Raw genomic sequence first — 23,369 nt, 5'->3', positions numbered from 1 at the left:
CTTCAGCTCTGTTTCTCTGAGCCGATTATTTCCTCCTCTGCTACCTCTGCTCACACCTTAACAAAGCCCATGGTCAACATTAAAAAGGGCAGCAATTTCGATTTCCAGAAACGTCTCCATGTACCAGGCAGCAACTAAAAGGACAGTAGCAGCTGCTTCCCTGGGCAATGTGATTTCACAGTACAGAAGCAAACACTTCCTACATCAGGAATGGTTTCTTGTCCACGAGACAGACTTGGACTCTGGCTCCAGAACGATGAAGGGTGGTGGTGATTTCTACGTAATGTTGACCTGTGCTCCTGTCCTCAGGTTCACCACACCCACTTCTAAGGCCTCTGAAACCTCTTACTTGGCATGTTTTGCAATTAATAAAACGAGAAAAATATCTGTCTCTGCCTAGATAAGTACTAGATCGTACAAAGTTCACAACACTCAAATATCATGAGAGATGAAGCCATTTATAAAAAAGTTGAAATGTCACATAGTAGGTAGGCAAGGTTACAAATGACACTCAAGGGACCGGAAGCTGTCAGGAAAATTAGTTCTGGACAAGACAGAGGTGACCGGTAGAGCAGGTACCTATCTCAGGGCACTAGTCCCTGCACGTAGTAAGTAGTTTTGAAATTCTCAGAAAGTATACATAGATGTTTTCTTTTTCTTGTGTATAGTACACATGAAAATATATGCATACATGATCATGTATATGCAAATGTAGGTCATATGTGTTTGTGGAGATGGGAGTGAGGGGTACCAACTTGCACAAATGTTCTTCACTACAACCTTTTAGGACAGGGTCTCTCACTGTACTCTGGGCTCCATGGTGCAGTGGCTGGCTTGCTACAAAGTTCCAGAGATCCCATTGTCTCCACCCCCCCCCCAGGTGTGCACTGACCACCGTGCCTCTTTTTTACATGGATGTTAGGGGATCAATTCAGGTCTTTGCTCCACTAACTGATCCATCTCACTAGTCCAAAATGCACATTTCTTTTTTTATTTAAAAAAGTTGTATAGCATGTATATGTGTGTGGGGGGTTGTCTTTGTTTTTGAGACAGGGTCTTTTTCTATATCTCAGGCTGGCTTTGGACTTAAGAGATCTGCCTGCCTCTGTCTCCCAAATGTTAGAATTAAAAGTGTGCACCACTATGCCTAGCAAAAACGTGGTTTTTAAAAATCCATTTCTGGAGCCAATGATATGGCTTTTTGGCGAAGGGCATTTGCTGTCAGGCCTGACAACCTGAGCTTGATCCCTGAAACCCATGATGGAAGGAAAGAACCAACTCCTAAGAGCTGTCCCTCTGACTTCCACATGCATACAATGGCACCTACCCAACTCTCAAAATACATGTAAAAACAATTTTTAAAAATCCATTTCTGGTCCAATTCAAAAAAATATCCATTAAAGGCTAACTATCTGCATCATGCATTAAGATTTTGGGAACAAAAAGACAAATTGAAATGAGCTTCTTACTCAAGAAAGACAAGCAAAGTAACTATGTGAAATCACAGAATGTACAGTGTATACAAATGCTGAGAAGAGATGGCATCCATTTAAAGAGCATCTCAGGCCCAAGGCTTTAGAGCAGGTGGGACCTAAGGAAGCTGAAGGTAATACGATCCTATGCTGAAGAACACTGAATAGCTACACCAGGAAAGTAGGATGGTAATGGAAGAACCAGACCAGGAAGCTGTGCTGAAACCAGGTCCTGGGATACAATACTTGGGGGCACAATGGTTAACCACCTCGTGAGGAGCCAGCATTGAACATTGGATAACCTCTGCCACCTAATGCTAACAGGAGGGAGCCTGCCAAAGAGGAGCTTGTATTGTCCTGCTGATCTCCCATAAGTGGGCTTAGGGTCATAACCTTTCTGCCAGGATGACCTAGGGCAGATTTCAAATGGAAATAATTTTAATACTATGGTTGAAATAAAATGAAATCTACTTTATTTATAGAAAACCAAAAGTACTTAGTAGTCCTGTACTGGTGCCAGACAAGAACTAACCAAGAACATGTGACAATAATCCAGGGATAAGGGTGGGGCAGGCTCAAAGGCCTACTTACCATTGATAAATTTTTGATAAAGCCTAGGACTACCAAATACACCCTCAATTATTAAGTTCAAAAGCTAATTATACTTATTGCTATCAATATAAGCTATAGGGAAATGAGTGAATGCCAGAAGAAAGCTTCCTTTTAGCTTTCTGACCCAAGATGCTCCCTAAGTGACCCTGTGTCCACCCAATGTCACCTACCTACCCTGTTGTCCTAGCCACAGCATTTAGACAAGGTTGGCTTCATGTTATCTATGCACACACCCCCAAACTTATGAATCTGTTCTGATTTGTAGGCTCTTGAGTTCTTCTAGAAAATGTGCTGGGAATGATTTCAAATGTGAATATGTTATATGAACAGATCTTATATGAACAGATCTTATATATACGAACAGGTCTCAGACCAATATGAGAGTAACCAAAAAAAAAAAAAAAAAAAAAAAAAGGCAAACTACAAATGTTCAAAAGAATTCAAGAGGAAGAGCTGAAATTGGGACACTTCTATTCACTCAGTCAGTTCCCTAGGCAGGAAGCCTCTTTCCCAGCCAGGGCAGGACCACTGCCCATCACCACCCCATCTCATGGCATGCTGTGATCCATGCTTACTGATACCCACTGCAACAAGCCAATGAGAACTAGAGATCTGAAGGAAGCATGCCTGTAATCCTACTACCTTTGAGGCTGAACTATTGTTACACAGCAGGCAAAAAAATTAAAAACCAAACTAACAAAAAACTAGGGCAATCACCATTAGGTGTCAGTAAAAACATCAAATGAACACAAGCTCCATTACAATTAACATTATTGTTTTTACAGTATAGCATGGGTAAGAGAAGTTTCTAAACTTTCTGTCTGGGATGTGAATTAGTTGTGATGAATACCTAAGAGTAACAAAGTAAAGCTGCCTTAGCTCTGACCTATAGGATGCACTGCTAAGTATAAGGCATGCTGAACTAAACTACAGGTTGGCCACATTATCAGATCACAGTGTAACAGGTTAGTGGCTAGCCAGTCAGTCCTACAGGATTTTCCATCCATACACCTCTCTACCTCTAGGAGTACAGTCTGTCTCTCAATGTACTCCAACCAATGTAATGGGCAGCAGTACAAGACCCGAGCCCAGATCTTAAGAGACTCTTCAGCTACTCATTATCATTGGACCTTCCCTAACACAGCAATTGAAGAGCAGACAGCAATTACTACCAGCTATGGCTGAGGTTTTAACAGACCTTACCTAGAGATGTCTTGGCTACATGGGACAACTATGAGAGCCTAGGGCTCTTCAGCTGATTCAGTCAAGAAATGTATCACATAGATAAAGATGCAGTTGGGGAAGGGAGCTGAAGAAATGGCTCAGTAGTTAAGAGCACTGGCTGCTCTCTTCCTGAGTTCCTGAGTTCAATTCCCAACAATCACATGGTAGCTCACAACCATCTGTAATGAAATCTGATTCCCTCTTCTGGTGTGCATGAAAACAAGCACTCATATGCATAAAATAAATAAATCTTTTTTTCAAAGGTGCAGTTTGGGAGTGGTTTGTTATACCAATGTTCTTGGAAACCATGCTTTTTCCATAGGGCAGTATTATAGTCAGCATATCATACTTTTCTTTTAAGCAGACTCAGGACATTCTATACAAAAGGACCCAGATCTGCACATGACACAACTCTAGATGCCATTGAAAAGTGATTATCTGTGGTCACCTGAGCTGATTTGGCTAGGGACTACCTTCACAGTAGTGACTGGGCCTTTTAAGGGGAGCCCTAGTGTAGTTGGGTAAAGCTGCTGCTCCAAGGTTTCTTGTAGAAGGCTGAAATCTTCAAGTCACCATCTCCTCATAATCTAAACACTGAGTTAATCTCAAGGGCCTAAGAAAGCCTTGAATGGGGGAAGCCAAAGTATAGGAAGCCTCAAGACTGAACAGGCTGGCTGTACAAAGTATCTGCTACTTTCTAAACACTGGCATTGGCCCCTTAGGAAACCCCTCCTAGTCCTCATGCCTTGTGGAAAAAAATGAGTTGCTTCTTGGGCTTACAAAGCCAGCTAAGATTTTCTCACAAGAACATTCTGGCTGCTCAAGGATAAAAGGCCCTTAAGCAACTCAATTCTTTTAATTCTTGGTGCTTACCTTTCCCTTAAGATTTACTTTTATTTCTCCCTTTCTATTCTGATATTTTTGTTTTTATTTTTGCTTTAAAATATAGTACAAGGGGACAAAAAAAAAAAAAGTGTGTCCTGAAAGATGTAGTAATCCTTAGAGTAGCTTCTCCATTTCTACTTGGCCTGAATTAGTTCCCAAGGCCGTCCTGGCCAGTCACTCTCCTACTGAAGAGGGTTCACACACTCATGGCACCTACCAAAATACAAAATAAGCAAGCACCTTTTGACTTAACTGTGAATCTTCTTTTAGATATTGTGTTGTCTGAGGCCTTTCCTCTCAACCTACCACTTGCTGAGGTTATAAGCCCTTGCTAAGTCCCCCACCTCCAATTCTCTCACATCTTCCTCATCTCTCACAGCTCAGAAAAACCTGCACTTCCTTTCAGAAGTTCAAGGGTTCTCCTCTTTGCTGAGCCAACTCACACACACTGCTAGTTAACAGACACCAGTGAACACAGTCTCACACCAACAAAGTCGTCATGATCTGCAAACTGACACACGAACAGGTGAAGAGGATACTTCACAATTCCTGCTGCTTTTAGGAGTTCGCGGATATCCCTAGTTGAACCATAAATGCATAACCATTAGAAGTACAAATACTGTACACAAGTCTGGGCTGGTGTAGTTAGTTTAACACAAAAAGCTGCAATTGTTATCATGCAAGCATGAGGACCTGAATTTGATCCCTATATCCCGTACAAAACAGAAAACAAAGCAAATGAAACAACAAAAAACAAAACAGGCAGAGTGGCCCCACCTATCTCTAGCATCAGACTTCAGAGACAGGAAACCTGACATTTACTGGTCAGCTCAACCTACTCAATGACCTCCAGGAGAGTAAGAGACCCTATCTCAAAGCGTAAGGTCAATGGCTCCTGAGGAATAACCTGAGGTTGACCTCTGACTTCCATATGTGTACTCGTATGCATATGTGCACAAATATAGACACATGAGTAATATACTTAAAAATAAAACTGGGACTGGGGGCTAGGGACAAAGCTCAGTGATACAGTACTTGTCTAAATACATAAGATACAAGGTTAAATCCTTAATACCACAAAGTAAAGGGGAAGAATATGTACCCAAACAATAGAACGCATTCTAGGGTGCATACTCAATTCCTAGCACCCTGTAAATAAAAACAAATCACAAATAAAATAAAAATCTTTAGGGGTCAGGGAGATGTCTTAGAAGATAAAATGCTTGCCATGAAAATACAAAGTCCTAAGTCCAGAACCCTAACACCAGTTTAAAAGCTGGGTGTGGTAGCACATGCCTATATCTCTACAATGAGAGGGAGTGAGGTTAGGACAGGCAGACAGAGCTCACTAGCCAACTAGTTCACACAATCAGTAAGTAATCAGTAAACATAAGGTGGGCAGCAAAAAGACTCCAACAATGACCTCTGACCATACGTGTATACATATATGTGTACATACACATGTACACCAAAAATAAAATAAAATACCCTAGAAAATGCCTTTTAAATACCAAAGAACATTACCTAAAATGTTTCCTGGCCAGGTGCAGTGGAACACGCCTTTAATCCCAGCACTCAGAAGGAAGAAGAAGCAGGCTGGTCTCCGAGGCCAGCTCTACATGACTAGTTCAGACCAACTAGGCTATGTAATCAGACCTGACTAAAATAATTAATTAGTTAAAAAAAAAAAACTTTTCTGAATTCCTCCTAGAAATAACCAGTAAAACAGCACTAAAGTAGTGCTCTGAAGACCATCTGGCGTGGATACTCCCTTTCAAAGGGGCACAACAGGAAGCCCCGTCCACCACCATGTACAATGAACATACCAACTGCAACACTAACCTGTTGGCCCCTGCCCTGAGTACTCTCAAGGCAACACAGAAATGGGCAAATGTATATGACAAAACGGTCCTATTTTTCTAAGTGCAGTTAAAGCAGTGTCACTCCAGTGGAGTAAAAAGGGAAGTGTGGTTTGTCACGTGGTCTATGACTTGTGTCTTTCCCCCATTTCTGACAATCATAGAAAAAATAAGAAAATAATTGTTTCACGAGCACGGAAGGAGTGGCAGGCCAGAAAGGGCAACAAGCCAAAGGAGAGTTTCTGATGCTGAGTCCCTCACTCCTGCAGCAGCCACCTGAACCATGGCTCTTTCTGTACTTTAGGAGACACATGAAAAACACCGTAAGAAACGGAGAGCTGAGAACAGTGGCACACACCTTTAGTCCCAGCATGCAGGAGGCAGAGGAGGTGGATCTGAGTTTGAGACCAGCCTGATCTATAGTGAGAGTTCCAGGACAGTCAGGGCTACCTAGGAGAAACCCTATCTCAAACAATGGCAAAACCAAGGAAGGAAGGAAAGAAGGAGGAAGGAAGGTATCAATTAACAAAATTAGAAAGAAAGGAGACTGTGAAGTGGGAAGCTGTCAACCAAGACAGGAAAGGGGTAGAATGCTGCAGTCCTGGGCTGTGGGAAAGTTCCATGCCAGGACAGGCAAGAGGGAAAAGCAGGGCTAATGACCAGCATCTTAAAGACAAGCACTGGAGCACTAAGGAAAGGGACCAGGTCTTTCCACCCTTTCAGGACTAAAGCTATACATCTCAGCCAGGAAAGACCCTGGTAGCTCCATCAGAAAGACCTAAACACAATACTGAAGCTTGGCTACTGTCTCTACTGAGTTAAACAAGATCAGAGGCTTGGCAGTCCTCAGCTACCTGCTTGTTTTAAGACTACTGAGATCACACATGTGTGCCATCATGCTTAGCTGGAGGTCATTATTCTATGTGTCCCCAACATGTTAAGATATTAAAGAGAACTTTAAATGCTAATACAGGCCACTAGCAAAAATCCTAAAATGCCCGTTACCCTAGTCTCAGAGAGGACCAAATTCAGAACAAAAGAACAGTAGACCCAGTACAGAGACAGGTCAACTTAAAAGACACAATACAGTGGAACATCACAGGAAAAAGGGACAGACCCACTGCAATACTTTAACCACAGGCATAATTTTTACAGTCACACATACTTTTACTTTCCTGTGGAATGCTGGGGACTAAATCAGGGCCTTCAGATATGTGGGGTAAACACAGTACTAATAAACTACATACACCCCTACCCATCTTAAATGTTGTTTCTGTGGCTGTTGTTTTAAGTGTAGATGGCCAAGCATGCTGCTTCATGTCTGTAATCCCAGAGTATATTGATTATCCAGTTTGAGGTTAGCCTAGTCTATAAAGTGAGTTCCAAGATAGCAAGAGCTACACAGAGACTCTTGTCTCAAACCAAACCAAACCAACAAACAAACAGAACAACAACAAAACCCTTTCTGGTACAGGAGATTAAAGCATTTTTTTTCTTTTATTTATTTTTGTGTCAGGTCTCCTGGAACTGGAGTTACTGATGGCTGTGAGCCACTATGTGGGTGCTGGGAACTCAACTTAGGTCATCTGCAAGAGCAACAAGTGCTCTTAACCTGCAGAACTGTCTCTCTCGTTCCTTTATTTAAAGGCAGTTGTCTCGTGTTGTCTATGCTGTCCTCTAACTCTCTAGTAGCCAAGATGACCTTGGATTTCAAATTTTCTTCTCATTACCTCCCAAGTATACACTTAGATTATTATTTGCCATCACCACGAGCAGTTTACAAAGTGCTAAGGACTGAAAGCAGGATTCTACACGCCAGGCAAGCACTCTGCCACACCCCAAGTATTCTTTTGTACATGTGAGCATGTGTTGTTTTCATGCACATACATGTATGTACAGAGGCTAGAAGCTGACATAGCGTATCTTCCTTGACACTTTCTAGCTTTCTTTTTTTAAAGATTTATTTATTTAATGTATATGAGTACACTGTTGCTGTCTTCAGACACATCAGTTAAGGGAATCAGATCCCATTACAGATGGTTGTGAGCCATCGTGTGGTTGCTGGGATTTGAACTCAGGACCTCAGGAAGTTCAGTCTGCTCTTAACCACTGAGTCATCTCTCCAGCCCTCTATCTTATTTTTGAAGGCAAGGGTCTTTTACTATACTTGGAATTTGCAAGTTAATTAAACTAGCTAGCTAGGGAAACTTTTACAGACCCTCCAAGTCCCACCCCTAGCACTGGAATTAAAGGTACATGCTGCCATGCTTAGCTTTGTATGTGGGTGCTGGGGGCAGTGTGTGTGAACTTAGGTCCTCATGGTTGTACACCAAGCACTTCACCAACTGGATCCTTTCCCCGGGCCCAAAGCATTTTTTAATAAAATAAAGTATTGCAGGGCATTAACATTCTACAGTCATAGGTATCTTTGAAAATATGGCTTAAATTATGGGACATCTCCCTCAAAAAATGTACATGCACCATGTGTGGGCATAATACAATTTAAAGAGGACTACTTAGCTGTGAACAAAGCAAGAGAGAGATCAAAGATCAGTCTACAGCCAGGATCTCTAGTGGGCCCAGCCCTTCAATCAGCCCTCTTGCTCCTCCTTCCACAGGTAGAAGGGGCAGAGCAATGCCTGAGTCTGTAAGAGTAACCCCAAACTCTTAGTAACAGATACAGGCATAAACTCTGCTCCAAGGTCCTCCAACCTGCACACACACCTTCAATTAAAGAACAAAATCTCTTACATGTATACTATTCCCCCTCCCAACAGTGTTTCCAAGAAACGTTCATATTGCCCCCAAGACTCCAATCCCACCACCAACAGTCTCTATGGGGCCAAGCAGATGGTAGCTGAGCATTCTTGCCTCACTCTAAGTGTCATGACAGACTTTCTTCAATACCCTCTCACCCTAATTATCACAATGCTGCTTTTTCTATAACCTCAACAGTGCAGGGAGAAGGGAAAAACAAAACAAAATCCTTTTCAAGGAATATTATCCACCAGTTTAGAGAACTATCATGCCCCCACAAAAATGTCCTCCTTTAGTAGTGTAGGCCCTGCAATTTCAGCACTAAAACAGTAAAAGCAAGAGGATTCAGAGTTCAAGGACAACCTGGACAACCTAACACACTTCAGATTAGCCTGAACTGCATGTCTCAGAGGCTCCCTGGTTATGCTTTCTTTAAAGCCCACGAGGAGAAAATGAAGAAGGTTGCTAGGAATTTCAGAGCAGTAAGAATTTAAAAGTAGATACAGGATGCCTTCTGGTGAGATGACAGTGATTCAACAATGCAAATAGGCCCGGTCCATAGTAAAGACAAACATCTTGGCTGAGCATGGCCTCCATGAAGATGATCATCATGACTATGGCATTGCCTTGCATTCTCCCAGAGACTTAGAGATGAAGAGCAGGTGGAGAGCTGTGGAATAGATACGCTTACCATTGCACCACACTGCAACCCCTACACATCAAGCTGGCTTCCATATCCAAAAACTAAGAAATTGACCACCAAAACCCATAAACAGTCATTGGCCTTAAACAGAACAAACCAGTTCTGGCACTACTAAGATGCCTGCACTAGCCCAGGGGAGGTGGATACAATGTGGTAGTTTTGGGATTCTCCAATGAAGCACATCACATCTCCACAGCCTGAACTAGTCACCCCTAGAAAGGGTTCAGGTAAATATTAAAGAAAAGGGTCTAAGAAGAAAAGTGTCCATGTAGATGATACAGAGAAATCAAAGACAGGAGAAAAATAGAAACACAAAGATCTAAATAGCTGTTTATATAGAAAGTACATGTGGTAAATTTAAAATGTCACAAATACACATGTTCTCTCAGAGTAGTCAGAATGGAAGAGCATCTCGAGGTCCCATTCTTTCCCACACTTTCTTTCTTCAGAGAGCTTCATCCTAAAGCAACCTTCAGGGAGATCCTGGAGGGTCAGTCTTCTGCTTCCTCACATGTTCACAGGATCACACTTGTATTTCTTCATATCCTTGAAGGGCTACACATGCTTCACTGTGTGCTTTGAGTGTTGAGCTCACTGCTGGATATAACTCAAGAGGACTGTGGTTTCCACTGAGGCCACACTGAGTCTGACGCAGTTGACATGGTGGATGGTGCCGGAGTCTAGCTGCCTGCCTGCCCACTGACTGACTCTTCTGGATACACTCACTTACCTGGCAGTCAGTGAGCACCAGACCAACATACAGAGCAGGGTAACTACTCTGTGAGCCTTACCTTATGTACACTTTTGGGATTCTCCAACCACGCACAGTACATTTCCTCCACATAGTTCGAACTAGTCCCACTAAGAAATGGTTCAGCAGCTACAGGTGCAGAATAGCACCGAATCTGTTGAAACGTCCTAATTGCTGCTGGTTTATTTTGTGAAAATGTCTTAACAGTCTGGGAGGCTGTCAATGGCCTTAACTTAGCAGCACAAGTCCTTAAATGAAACATTTTGTCTTGAAGCCTTCCACAAGTACCTGTTTAAAAAGAAAATAGAAAAGTTTTAAAAGAACGTTAAAGAGATAAAACTTGCCCAGCTGTTCAAGAAAAAGATACTAGTTTAAAAAGTGTTCACAACAGTCAATGACTTGTTCAGAGCAAAGACAAAGCATGACTGTCAAACTGGCATACCCATATCCCCCCAAGATGCCTGAACTAGCCCCAGAGATATAAGCACAAAGTTGCAAGTTTTACCATCTGATTTAGGATCTTTACGTTTATATAAGATATGAAATGACTACAGGAGTGACAATAAGAATTGGTTAAGGATTAACGTTAACTGCAAATGGCATTTTCTAACATATCCAGAAACCATCAAGTGTTCTCTGTGCTCTTAGTATTCTTGGAAGCAGAAGAATTTGACTTTGCTTATCTTCAACTAAGTTACCCCTTGAGAAATAAATATAAAATGCCAGAGAAAACTCGGCTCCAAATATCTAGAACAAATAACTACAGAGCATCAAACCCTCCTTAAAATGACTCATTATAAAGTTTGTCCTTCAGCAAATGGTACAACAGTCTACCTAAAAATGACCAGAATACCTGCTTGTTATCCACACTGAGATTTACATTCCAATTAGCTCAGTATTTGTAGGCTGTCGTCAGCCTCTTTGCTTACATATGTGATAAGAAAACTGTGGGCAGGTCTTAAGACACAATTCCAGTGGCTATGCCTAATACATTAATAACAAGACATTATGGCTCGAGAGATGATTCAGCAATTAAGAGTAGTTGTGGTTTTCATACAGGACCCAGGTCTGAGTCCCAGCATTGATATGGCTCCCAACATTCTGTAATTCCCGTTCCCGGGGATCTTGTGTCCTCGTCTCATTTCACAGCACTAGTTATGCACATGGTATACATATACACATGCAGGTGAAACACATACATCGAAATTTAAAAACCTAAAAAAAATTAAAATAAAAATGACACATCAATGATGGAGTGGTAGTACATGCCTTTATTCTCAGGAGGAGGCAGAAAGAAGCAAGTGGATAAATGAATTCCAAACCATCTTGGTCTACAGGGCTATTATGTAGCCCTATTAAGACTCTATCCCAAAACAAATAAACAAACAACAAAGAATAAAAGAAAAAAAAATGCACCCCTTACATACAAAATCCAAAATGGATCCAAGTCTAAACTGTAAGAGGTAAAACTGGAGCTTGAGAGCTGACTCATGATTTAGAGAGCTTCTACTGCTCCCAACACCCACAGAGCAATGTACAACCACTCCAGATCCAGGGAATCTGACACCCGCTTCTAACCTTTCCAGGCACCAGGCATATACAGGGCATAAACGCACACAGAAAATAAATTTAAAGAGAAGATATATTTGGCGGAAAAAAGAAACAGTGGCCTAGGCTCAAAGGTACAATGCTTGTCTATCGTAGGCAAGGCCTTGGATTACAAATTAGAAATCTACTGCAGTTGGAATGCTAATATACGGGAGAATAAAGAAAGGAAAGAGCAGAACCAAGAAAAGCATATTTTTAAGTATTAAATGGCATAACCTTAGGAAAGATAAACTCAAATATTTAGGCAGGTGTCAATAAGCAGATAGACTAGTGAGGGTGGATGTGAAGAGGCACCTTTAGGAGGTGCTGCATAAAAACCAGCACCTGTAAACCCAGCACTCTGGAGACTGAGGTAGGAACATTTAAATGTTATCATATATATTATGTATAAGGTATATATACTTATATACTAAATATACTCTATTAAATGGGTATATATTAAATATAAAAATATGTGCATATAGGTGTATACACTGACATGTGTGTATAGGCCCAAGATCAGTCTCTGATGTCATTCCTCAAGTGCTGTACTCTTTTTTTGGAGACAGTGTAGCTCTTATCTACAGCTTGTCAAATGAGCTAGGCTTGCTAGCCAGGGGGCCCCAGAGATCACCCTCTTCTGCCTCCCTAGCCCTAGGATTACAAGCTTGTACTACCACGCCCAGGTCCTTGCCCAGTAAGCACTTTACTGATAGTGCCAAGTATAAATGACACCAACTTGCTATGTAAGCATTACATATACTAGGCCTGACTTGTTCTGTTTCTTTGAACCAAAAAGTAGAGACAGCAATTACTCTTTTCTCTCTCATTTTTTAAAATTACAGTACAAACATTAAAGCACTTTGTAAACAAGTATTTCTATGACTAAAGAATTATAACTTACAAGAAGCCAACAGAGATGAGAAATTTAAGGGCCCAAGATAAGTAAACCTCAACTACCTTGGACTGACAATTACTCTAACATCTAAAACATTAGTAGGGTGTCTCCATTACTTAGCATACCAGCCAACTTTACCATCTAACTACAGGCTTTCATCCAGGAGCACTTCCAAAGTCAGACCACTGAGTGAGCTTCTGGAGCTAAGTCTAAGACTACTGTGGTCTTTCTTTAGCTGTGGCTCTGCAGCATCAGAGGTGTCCAAGACTGCAGAGGTCTAAGCAAGTGGACTAGTAAGGGTGGAAGTGGGAGGCACTATTGAGAGGTGTTGCATAATGACATATACCTGGAATCTAAGCAGTATGAGGCTGAGGCCGGAATATGTAATTTCCAGACCAGTCTGAGTTACTTACTTAGACCTATCTCAAAGAGAACCACAATATATCTTCTTCAAGAGTGAAAACTATAAGTCTTTATAGAAAGCATGATAATTTGTTGACATTTTATTAAATGTTGTCATACAGAGTTTGTTTCTTACTAAATTTAGCCCCAAACATAAATGTTAAAACAAAGTTTATAAAAGGTTTAACAGAAGAAGTAAATGGACTTGAACCTTGAATCTTGGAACCTGGAGACACAGGCAAAGCATTTCCCTTGTGTCACATGTCTTAGATTAATTAGTAGAGAAGCTCTAAGACATGCCAACGGGTGTGGATGAAAGGAGCTACAAACCTATGCTCTTAAGCCAAAGGACAGTGACAGGTGAAGCAAGATGGAAAATGTAAACACTTGTCCTAACATCATAGTCCCATCCTCAGTGATGTCAAAATACAAACCAGGAACTTAATCTGCACCTCTACTCCAACAACAATCATCTGGGAGCCTCTTTCCAGCAATGAGGGCACACTCCTCTTACTGGGGAACTCGTAATTACAGTAGTAACAAGTTCTTAAGACATGAGACCGCATTCCCTGCCATTCAGCAGTCAGAAAGACCTTGCTCTACTTTGCTTAGAAATCTAAGGGCCGTGTGTGGTGGTGCATGCTTTTTTCCTAGCACTGGGAGGCAGAAACAAGAGAAGTTCCAGGCCAGCCAGTGAGACCCTATCTCGAAAATAAATAAATAAATCAGTAGATGAGATAAATTCTTATAACTTCTCAACTTGTATTAACACCAATATATGACAGCTGTTAGGACCACCTGATAGGGCCAGGTTGGGTAGTGACACCTTTAATCCCAGCAGATGGGTGACAGAGGCCGACAGATATTTGAATTCCAGGCCAGCCTGGTCTAGAAAGCAAGTTCTAGGACAGTCAGGGCTACACAGAGAAACCCTGTCTCAAAAAAACACAAAACAACAACATTCCCTAATTTGGCAAAAGGCTGAAGCATACAGATTCAAGAAGATAAGCAGACCCTAAAGCCAAGCACTACAGACATACCAACTTATGAACACGCTGTGAACTGCTACAATAATGCATTATGCCCACAAAAATAAAAGGAAAAGGAAAAGAGAGCCTAAGGAGATTGCTTAAGTGGCTGAGTGTGCTTGTTCCTGCAAGCATGAGGATTTGAGTTCAAATCCCTAGAACCTACTCTACGGAAGGCAGAAAGTAGACGACCACTGCGGTTTGCTGTCAGTCTAGCTCCTGGTTCAGTGTCAGAGAGCTTGTCTAAAGGGAATAGAAAAACTTAATTCCCATGAAAAGCTGAAAGAACAAGAAAAATTGACACAGTTTTCATGTACTAAAGGGACAGAACTATCAATCTGAAATCACCAAACAAAAGCTGCCAAGAAAGCTCAGCACTTTGGTAAAGGTGCTCGCTCCCAAGTATGACAACTCAAACACACACACACACACACACACACACACACACACACACACAGAGTATGGTGAGGCATGCCTGCAAATCCCAGCATTTAGCGAGCAGAGGCAAGAGGATAACCATGGGCTGAAGGCCAGCATGGGCTGTGTGTGTGTATGCTTAAGTAACCCAGAGGAAGTCAGCAGAAAGAAGATATAGGATATTAGAAGAAAATAAGCAAAATGAAAGATTTAAGTTTTAATGTATCACTATAAATCCTAGCAGACAGAAGTCCAATAAGCAGGTGGATAAAAGAATAAAGCATATGCTTGCCTACAAGAATATCATTTCCAGGGGCTGGAGAGATGGCTCAGTGGTTAAGTTCCAGAGGTCCTGAGTTCAAATCCCAGCAACCACATGGTGGCTCAAAACCATCTGTAATAAGATCTGATGCTCTCTTCTGCTGTGTCTGAAGACAGATACAGTGTATGCATATAAAATAAATAAGTCTTTAAAAAAAAGAAAGAAAATCATTTCCAAGACCCATTACTATTTGACAAAATAAACGGCACAGAAAAGGCAATTACTAGAGATGAAAAGGCACATAAATAATAAAAAGATCAATCTATCAAAGAAATAAGCAAGACTAAATGTGTATATACCAAGAAAGAAAATAGGGGCCTGCAAGATGGATCAGTGCCATCAAACCTGACCACCTAGGGTCAATCTCCAGAACCCACAGGATGAAAGGAGAGACTCAGAGCTCACAAGTTGCCCTGTGACATCTACTCAAGCACTGCCACACATGCACGTCTCCCTACCCACAAATAAACATAACCTTTTAAATTAAAAGAGGAAAAGAAAGCTGCATAATATGTGAAAAAAGACAATTACAATCGCTCATCCTAATGCCACCTACTGAAGTAATCTACCTGGTTCCACCTTCAAAGGCAAGGCCAAAGGATCAGACAAACAGTGAAACTCCTACGGCGTCTTCTGTTCAATGTCAGAGCACAGGATGCACTGACACAAGTAGGGCCTGTAAGGTTAATGAAATCCACAGAAAAGCTGGGAAAAAATTCTACTTCTGTTTTTAGTTACATGCTTCTACTTAAGGTCATGAAGCCCAGTTGCACATTCATAATAGCTCCACTATATACAGATATCACTTACGTACTTGGAGATCTCAATTGAAAACTGGTTGACCCCACTGACCCTACTTGGGCCTGTAGAAGTGTTCCTTGAGTGACCTTTTGACGTCAAGGGTCTAAAACTCCACCCTCCAATGATGATTAACGCCGCCATTTTCTGATTTTACAGTCAGGAAGTTGGGTTACGCATGCGCACAACACCTAGCTCGTCGTTTCTCATTACCTTTAATCCCCTTTCTCCACACCTCACCTTGCTCCTTCACCGTGTAGATAGTCCTATGACCTACCCTCTGCTCTCCTGTCTTAACACTTGTGTCTATGTGATGGTTCTTCCTGAACTTGTCATTTCAGAGACTGGCACAATGCTCAGTGGGCAAAAGGAACATGATATGGTAACTCATGCGAGGGCACGGTAGCAGGCTTTCCAGTCACTCAGCGGATAACTCACATCTGTCACACACTCTCGCGAGGAAAGCGGTGCGTGGATGGTGTTTCTAGGGAAACCAGTGTCACCTTGGCCGACAGCCTGGTTTACCTCATACCGGCAGGTGGGGCTGCCGCATGCACCAAGGTCAGCGCCGTGACCGGGCGCGGTGAACAAGGACGGCGGCCTGCTGGGGCCAGAGCACGCAGGACAAAAGAACGCGCTCGGGCCGGAGGAAGCGACTGGGCCACGTGACACGCCGCGACCTTGGGGCTCTCCCGGGCCGCCGGGCCACCTACACCCTAACCCGCAGCCTTCGCGGCTTCGTCACCAGAGCCAATAGCGCTCGGCCCCGAGACCACCGGCGCGCGTCCGCGCCCGCCAATCTCCGCCCGCCTGGCGGACCCTGCTACGCCATTGGCTACAACTGCTGTCCGTCAGGCCTCGTCCCCCCCGCCCATCATCGCCGCCCTTCGCCAGCCCGGCTCTGTCCGGCTTCACACCCGTCACTCGGGCGCTCCGGCTGCAAGGACGCATAGGCCTCACCCTCGGCCGCGAGCTCCGGGTGTCAAGCGCCGAGCCTCCCAGCACTGGACGGAGCCCGTCTGCCCCACAAGGTTACCTGTCTCCTGTTCAGCTCCACCCGAGTGAGGAGCCTACACCCCACTCCGGGCTCCAAACTCTCGGCCCCGCCCTGGCGTGTGGCGTCAACGCGTAGCCCGGCCCCGGAGGAGCGGCTGTGGGCGTAACATGACGTCACAGAACTGGGTTTCAGTCGCTCAGGCTTCGCGCAATGCACAATTTAGCGTCTGGCCAAAGTCAGCTTGTTGCTCACTGCCTTTCGGCTGTCATTAGAAGTTACACGAGAGAAGCTTCCAAAGCTTGTTAAGAACCTAGTAAATCAGGGCGTGTGATGCAGTCTGATAATTGCAGCGTTTGGCGGGCCGAAGCAGGAGCGTTGTGACTTTGACCGGCTTTGTAGCCAAAAGAAGCTGCATTAAATAATAGGTTGGTAAAATGGATCACTGCACAAAATAATTTGAATTACAAGACCAACTATTTTGAACACTTGTTTTGCAGCAGTCTTTGTGAAGATTAGTTAGTGAGGACTAATGTATAGTAACATGTGACTTGGGTGTTCCTACCAGTATTCTGACGGGAAGCTGTGCTGGGATCCCCCTGGATCGTCCTGGCTCCAGAGCCTGCTATAAACAGACAAAATCCACTAGTTAACCTGTTACACTTCACTAATTTGAAATGTTCCCGTGTCAAATTGTTCAGCCAGAGCCTGGCCGTGGTGGTGCACACTTTAAGTCTCAGAACTCAAGAGGCAGAGGCAGGCCATCTCTGAATTTGAGGCCACCCTGGTCTACAAAGAGTATTTCAGGACCACCACACAGAGAAAGCCTGTCTTGAAAAACAAATGAACAAACAAACAAAAATATTCAGCCAGGTTTCGAGGCACACACCTGTAATTTCAGAACCGGGAAAAACCGACCAACTGAGGTCAAGATGGACTTCGTAGAGTTCTTGCGGGCAGCCTGGGCTACATAGTTGGATCAAGTCTCAAAAAGGAGGGTGGTTCATCTCATATTCATGTATTTTGTTGTTGTCCTTGGTTAGAGACAATGACATAGCTCAGTCTGGCTGCAAATTCATAATGTAGGCTGACCTTGAACCCGGTTTCTCTTGCCTCCATATACCAAGTGCTGTGACTATAGGTATAAGTGATCATCTCCAGCTTCATGCTCATGGCCTTTAACTTCCCTCTTGTTTCTCTTTTTAACAGTGCAAATTATAGGCTCAAAGTGTTTGATGGAGAGTAAATACAGACTGTCAAAATACTTTATGATTAGAGACAGTTTATCTTTGCTATATAGGTAAATGGCACTGGCGAGCTGGCTGGGGAGTTCTTTTGCCCTACTGAAATAGAAGACACAAGCATGCCAGAAGCTCTTCAAGCTTTGGTAGCAGTGACAGGCCACAGTCCAAGGGCAGAAGCACCAGCAATGGTGCACGGGAGTTGTCATCCCATGGGTAGATAACTCTACAGGTGATACTGCTTTTAGGCAGGTCTAAGAAGCCAAGATTCCTCAGCCCTTAGTTAGAACTTGTAAATGCTATTGCAGCTTAAAGAAAGCCTAGGTACTCAAACTCTTCTGTCAGGTTTGCATAAAGAGTTACAGAGGGGCTGGAGAGGTGGCTCAGCGGTTAAGAACTGACTGCTCTTCCAGAGGTCCTGAGTTCAATTCCCAGCAACCACATGGTGGCTCACAGCCATCTGTCATGGGATCTGATGTCATCTTCTGCTGTGTCTGCAACAACAGTGTACTCATATAAATAGGCCTACACAAAAGGCTTTCTTTGTGTTATAGCCTCAGCCCAGAAGTAGTCAAGAAAGGACCATTCAAGAGAATTAAAGTTTGACCTGACCAAGCAATTGTTGCCAATGCCTTTAACCCCAGTACTCAAAAGGCAGAGATAGGTGGATCTCTGAGTTGGAGGCCAGCTTGATCTATAAAGATTGAGTTCCAGGCCAGCCAGAGCTACACAGAAACCCTGTATCTTTTTCATGGTTTTGTAGGGAGCAGCCCGACCGCACCCGCCAAGATGGCACCGACATCCGGCTTGCTTTGTGGTAAACAAGTACACTGCGCAAGTGCGTACACGTTCCTAATGCCAGGCGGCGCTATGCTAATCAGGCGAGTCCACTGCACCAGTCCCTGGGGGACAGATCATCCCTCTCCAGCCAGAGGGAATATAAGACGATTGGGATCCGCACTCAGGGTCCCAGTACTCAGCATTGAGGTGTTCCTGAATAAAGGCTGTTGAGAAGAATCCGGAGTGTCGTGTCTTCCTTGCCGGCCGAGGTGGACCCCGACATGGTTTACATTGCTGTGAAGAGACACCATGACCAAGGCAACTTCTAAAAAAGACAACAGTTAGTTGGGGCTGGCTTACAGTTTTAGAGTTCAGTCCATTATCATCATGGCAGGAAGCATGGCAGTATGCAGGCAGACATGGGGCTGGAATAGCCTGAAGTTCTACATATTGATCCAAAGGTAGCCAAGAGAAGACTGTCTTCTAGGCAGCTAGAAGGAGGGTCTCAAAGCCCACTCCCACAGTGATACACTTCCTCCAACAAGGCCACACCTCCTAATAGTGCCACTCCCTGGGCCAAGCATATTCAAACCACCACACTCTGTCTCAAGAAATCCAACAAACAAATATATAAAATAAAACTGGGCCTGCTGTTTCAACACCAGGGTAAGCAACACGGGACAGCATCTCCCAGTGACCTTGGGAAGGGAGCTTGGGCATCCTGCTTAAGCGATACAAAGGGAATATTTGGTCTAATCACAGCCGTGCCTCTTAGTACCAACCGCTGAACTTGTGTTTTGACCCACTCATTGCTTTGCCTCCTTAATACCATCAAACAGTCCTTCCACTGGACCACTGTCTCAGTCAGGGTTTCTATTCCTGCACAAACATCATGACCAAGAAGCAAGTCAGGGAGGAAAGGGTTTATTCAGCTTACACTTCCACATTGCTGTTCATCACCAGAGGAAGTCAGGACTGGAACTCAAGCAGGTCAGGATGCAGGAGCTCATGCAGAGGCCATGAAGGGATGTTGCTTACTGGCTTGCTTTCCTTGGCTTGCTCAGCTTGCTTTCTTGTAGAACTCAGGTCTACCAGCCCAGGGATGGCACCACCCACAATGGGCTGTGTCCTCCCCCCTTGATCACTAGTTGAGAAAATGCCTTACAGCTGGATCTCATGGAGGCATTTCCCCAACTGAGACTCCTTTCTCTGTGATTAACTCCAGCTTGTGTCAAGTTGACACAGAACCAGCCAATACAATCACCAAAGGAAATGCTCACATCAATCATAACTCAAGAAAATGCCCTATAGGCCAATCTGATGGAGGCATTTTCTCCTCCTTTTCTAGAATGGTTCTAGCTTGTGTCAAGTTGACAAAAAACTAACACAGCCTACACCTGAAAGTTGATTTTGGACTTCTTGATGGGGAAGCAGAGTTCTCCTTACACTGAAAAACACACTGGGCAGTTGGAGCCCCACAAAGGGAGTGGAACTATTTGACAGTAGCCAGTGGAAGTCTCCTCTGTCTTCAGAATGTGAACAAGTTTTCTTGGCAATTGTCACTGTGCAGCAGCTGTGGGAAGAAAGTTATAGGTGTTGTTTTAGGAGGTAGAACAGCCATCTCATCTGTCCAGGTTCTATGCCTACAAAGAACATTCTTCAATACCTGGTCATAAGGATATATGACTCCTTCTTGACCAAGATACAAAGTTCTAGAGCCTAAAGGCTCACAGTAAAGAACTATGTACAGTTGGAAATGTATAGGAAGTGCTCAACTCCTTGAATGTCATCGTTCCATGTTGTTGCTACCCACAAAAAGAGAAGATAAATTATATTTATTTATACATAGAAAGGTTTTATTTGTAGGGGAACAGGAATTTAACCCAAAAGCCAAATCCTGTGTTGTCATCTGACTCTTCACACTCCTCCTTTCAGTCTTTCTTTCCTGCTACAAGAGGCAGAAGGGGAGGAAAAAGGGGATGGAACACAGACACAGATGGATAGAATCAGCTGCAGGAGCTGTGCAGCCAGACACAGCAGAAGCAGCCACAGCAGCAGGCATTCCGGCAAGCCTGCCAACACTCTGGATGATGACATCAGCAATGCTTTTTCCATTCAGTTCCCTCATGAGCTTGTCCTGGTCATCATATCCCTTGATGCCCAGCTGTCTAGGATCACTGATATCTTTGGTTTAGGGAGAGAAGTTGTCCCCCAAGGGCAGCCAGCAGGCAAGAAGCCACATATCACATGTCTGTCAGCTGAGGCTGACAGGTCCCACAAAGCCTGAGGTGTAGGAAAGCAGAAAAAGAAAAAGGTTGTTTTTTTTTTAATGTTGCTTATGTAATATCTAAGAGTCATGAAGATTTGTTATTATGTTTTTTTCCCCAAAAGTTTTGTGATTTTTAGCTCATAGATTGTCTATTCATTTGTTTTGTTTGTTGAGACAACATTTCAGTCTTCCCAGACTGGCTCCAAACTTGAGTGTCTGAGACCAGCTCAAACTCCCAAGAGGTCCACCTGGAACCAGAGCGAGGATTGAAAGAAAAAGACAAGTTAGTTAGAGCTGCAACATGACTTCAGCCCTTGAGGCCTAATGACAAGTTAGTTAAAGCTGCAACATGACTTCCCTGGGACTTGAGGCCTAAGCCTTGTGGCCAAAGGGAAGTTTTACTTTATTTGTCCTCTTTTTAAACCGTTTTAATTACATGCAAAAATGGTAACAACTGTTCTGAGACAGGGATCAAACAAGTTAACAATCTTGGAGGTCAGGTGAAAAGGTCAGAGACAAAAATGGATACTGCTGTGCCTACATTCCAAAATCCACCCTGCCCTAAGCTAAGGATACTACCTGGAGCATCAAATACGAATATACTTCCCTATGCTGCATTCTAAAAGGCCCTCCTACCCCAAACTTCAGATGCAGATGTGCTTCCTTAAAGCCTTATTCTTAGAGTCCTGCCTAGAGGTTCAGAAGTAGATGTGCTCTGAAGATAATAGCCCTTACTGGGTATAGCACAGAGGCCAGATTCCTGCCTTGGCTAGCCCTAAAATGTCCAGGGATTAATATTACTCCGCCATCAACTGTTCAGAGCTGCAAAAACCGCTCTCCACACTTGAGACATCAAGTTATTTTTTTGCTTTATGAGTAGCCGAGACTACAGGTGCATGCCACCACAGCCGGCTTATATCCGTTTTAAGTTAATTTTTCCATAATGTGAACACAAAGGTCCCACTTCATTCTTTTTCATATGGACTCCAGCTATCTCTGTGCCATTTGTTGAGAAGAGGAATCTTCCCCTCACTGAGCAGACTTGGCACTCTATATTACAGAAGGCCTCTTTCAATTCATATGAATTTGAGGAAAAATTTGTAGTTAATATCAAAAATTAAAGCTGGGAGTGCCACATGCCATTAAATCCAGCACTCAGGTGATAGAAGCAGGTGAGTCTCTGTGAGTCCAAAGAGTTTCAGGACAGCTTGGGCTACACACACACACACACAAAAAAAAACTCTGTCTCAAAAAAAAAAAAAACAAAAGAAAAGAAAACAAATATTTAGAAAGGGGGCTAGAGAGATGGTTCAGCAATGCAGGCCAAACACCAATGGATATAAGATAAAAGATAAATTATATAAAAAAGGTAAGAACAGTAAAATAACGACAAACTATTTACTTAGGGACAAAACATCTGTGGCATTGAGCCTAACTGTATTAGCTTTCCTCTCTCATCTGTGCACCTCATGAAAATTCCATATAATTTTATTTATAAAATAAATTATTTTAAGAAAACTAAGGAGACCAGACCATATATTTTTCCTTGATTTTTAAACTTTATATAATCCATAAACTTTATTATAAATGACATCCTTTGACTAGCTACAGAGTCACACACATAACTGTTGAAAGGACACTAAGCCCTTCTCTCAAAAAGTCTGCTCCATGATGGGGGGGCATATGTCTTTAATCCCCTCATGTAGAGAGAGGTGGGTTCCTGTGAGTTTGGTGTATACAGATTTAGGGTTTGACTTTACTTAAGGTAGCCTACATATAATATAGACTTTCCAACATTACCCTACTCTGCTTTTTTAGCTCCTAGTTACTCCCTGAGAGGAAATGCCTCCATCTATCCAAGGAATGCCACAGGCAACATGTCTCTTCTCCCAAGTTTAGTATATTCAAGGATATTATGCAAATAGCCCCCATTTTACTTGAGACTTTCTGTCCCCTGAGCACATCTGGGACACAAAGTCTTATTAGTAATTCAGTAGAGAACTACTCTGTATGTTTATCATTGCTTTCCTGTTTATGCTTTGAACCCTGAGCTATCTTGAAATAAAAGCTTTGGAGAATCTGCCTTAGTTAATTTTCTTTTGCTGTTTAGAGACACCATAACCAAAGCAATTTACAGAAGTAACAGTTTATTGGGGCTTACAATTTTGGTGAGTTCATGGCCATCCTGGTGAGAAGCATGGTCACAGCAGGCAGGCATGGCATTGGAGCACTAGCTAAGACCTTAAGACCTGATTCACAAGCAGAAGGCAGAAAGAGAACTAACTGGGAATGGCACATTGCTTTTGAAACCTCAAAGTCACCCCAAGTGATATCCCACCTCCAACAAGGCCACACCTCCTAATCCTTCTG

General features: G+C 43.1%; 1 protein-coding gene across 2 annotated transcripts in view; it reads right to left on the bottom strand.

The window, feature by feature from the left end:
• OGDH (oxoglutarate dehydrogenase) overlaps positions 1-16,828 on the bottom strand; it is a 64,615-nt gene extending 47,787 nt beyond the window's left edge. The window contains exons 1-2 of one of the 2 annotated variants that reach the window (XM_080934440.1): positions 16,752-16,828; positions 10,304-10,551 (exon numbers count right to left, since the gene is read on the bottom strand). In XM_080934440.1, the coding sequence (XP_080790566.1) occupies positions 10,304-10,525 (222 nt within the window). In that variant the 5' untranslated portion in view covers positions 10,526-10,551; positions 16,752-16,828. Of the gene's footprint in view, positions 1-10,303; positions 10,552-16,675; positions 16,698-16,751 lie in introns of those variants that run through there. The other variant, XM_080934441.1, reaches the window with a different exon arrangement.
• Between the last annotated feature and the right edge of the window lie 6,541 nt (positions 16,829-23,369).

The sequence above is a fragment of the Micromys minutus genome, assembly GCF_963924665.1.
Source record: "Micromys minutus genome assembly, chromosome: 1".
In the NCBI taxonomy this organism is placed as follows: domain Eukaryota; kingdom Metazoa; phylum Chordata; class Mammalia; order Rodentia; family Muridae; genus Micromys; species Micromys minutus.
Note: the sequence above shows the minus strand (reverse complement) of the source record. Positions and strands in the feature narration are given on the sequence as shown.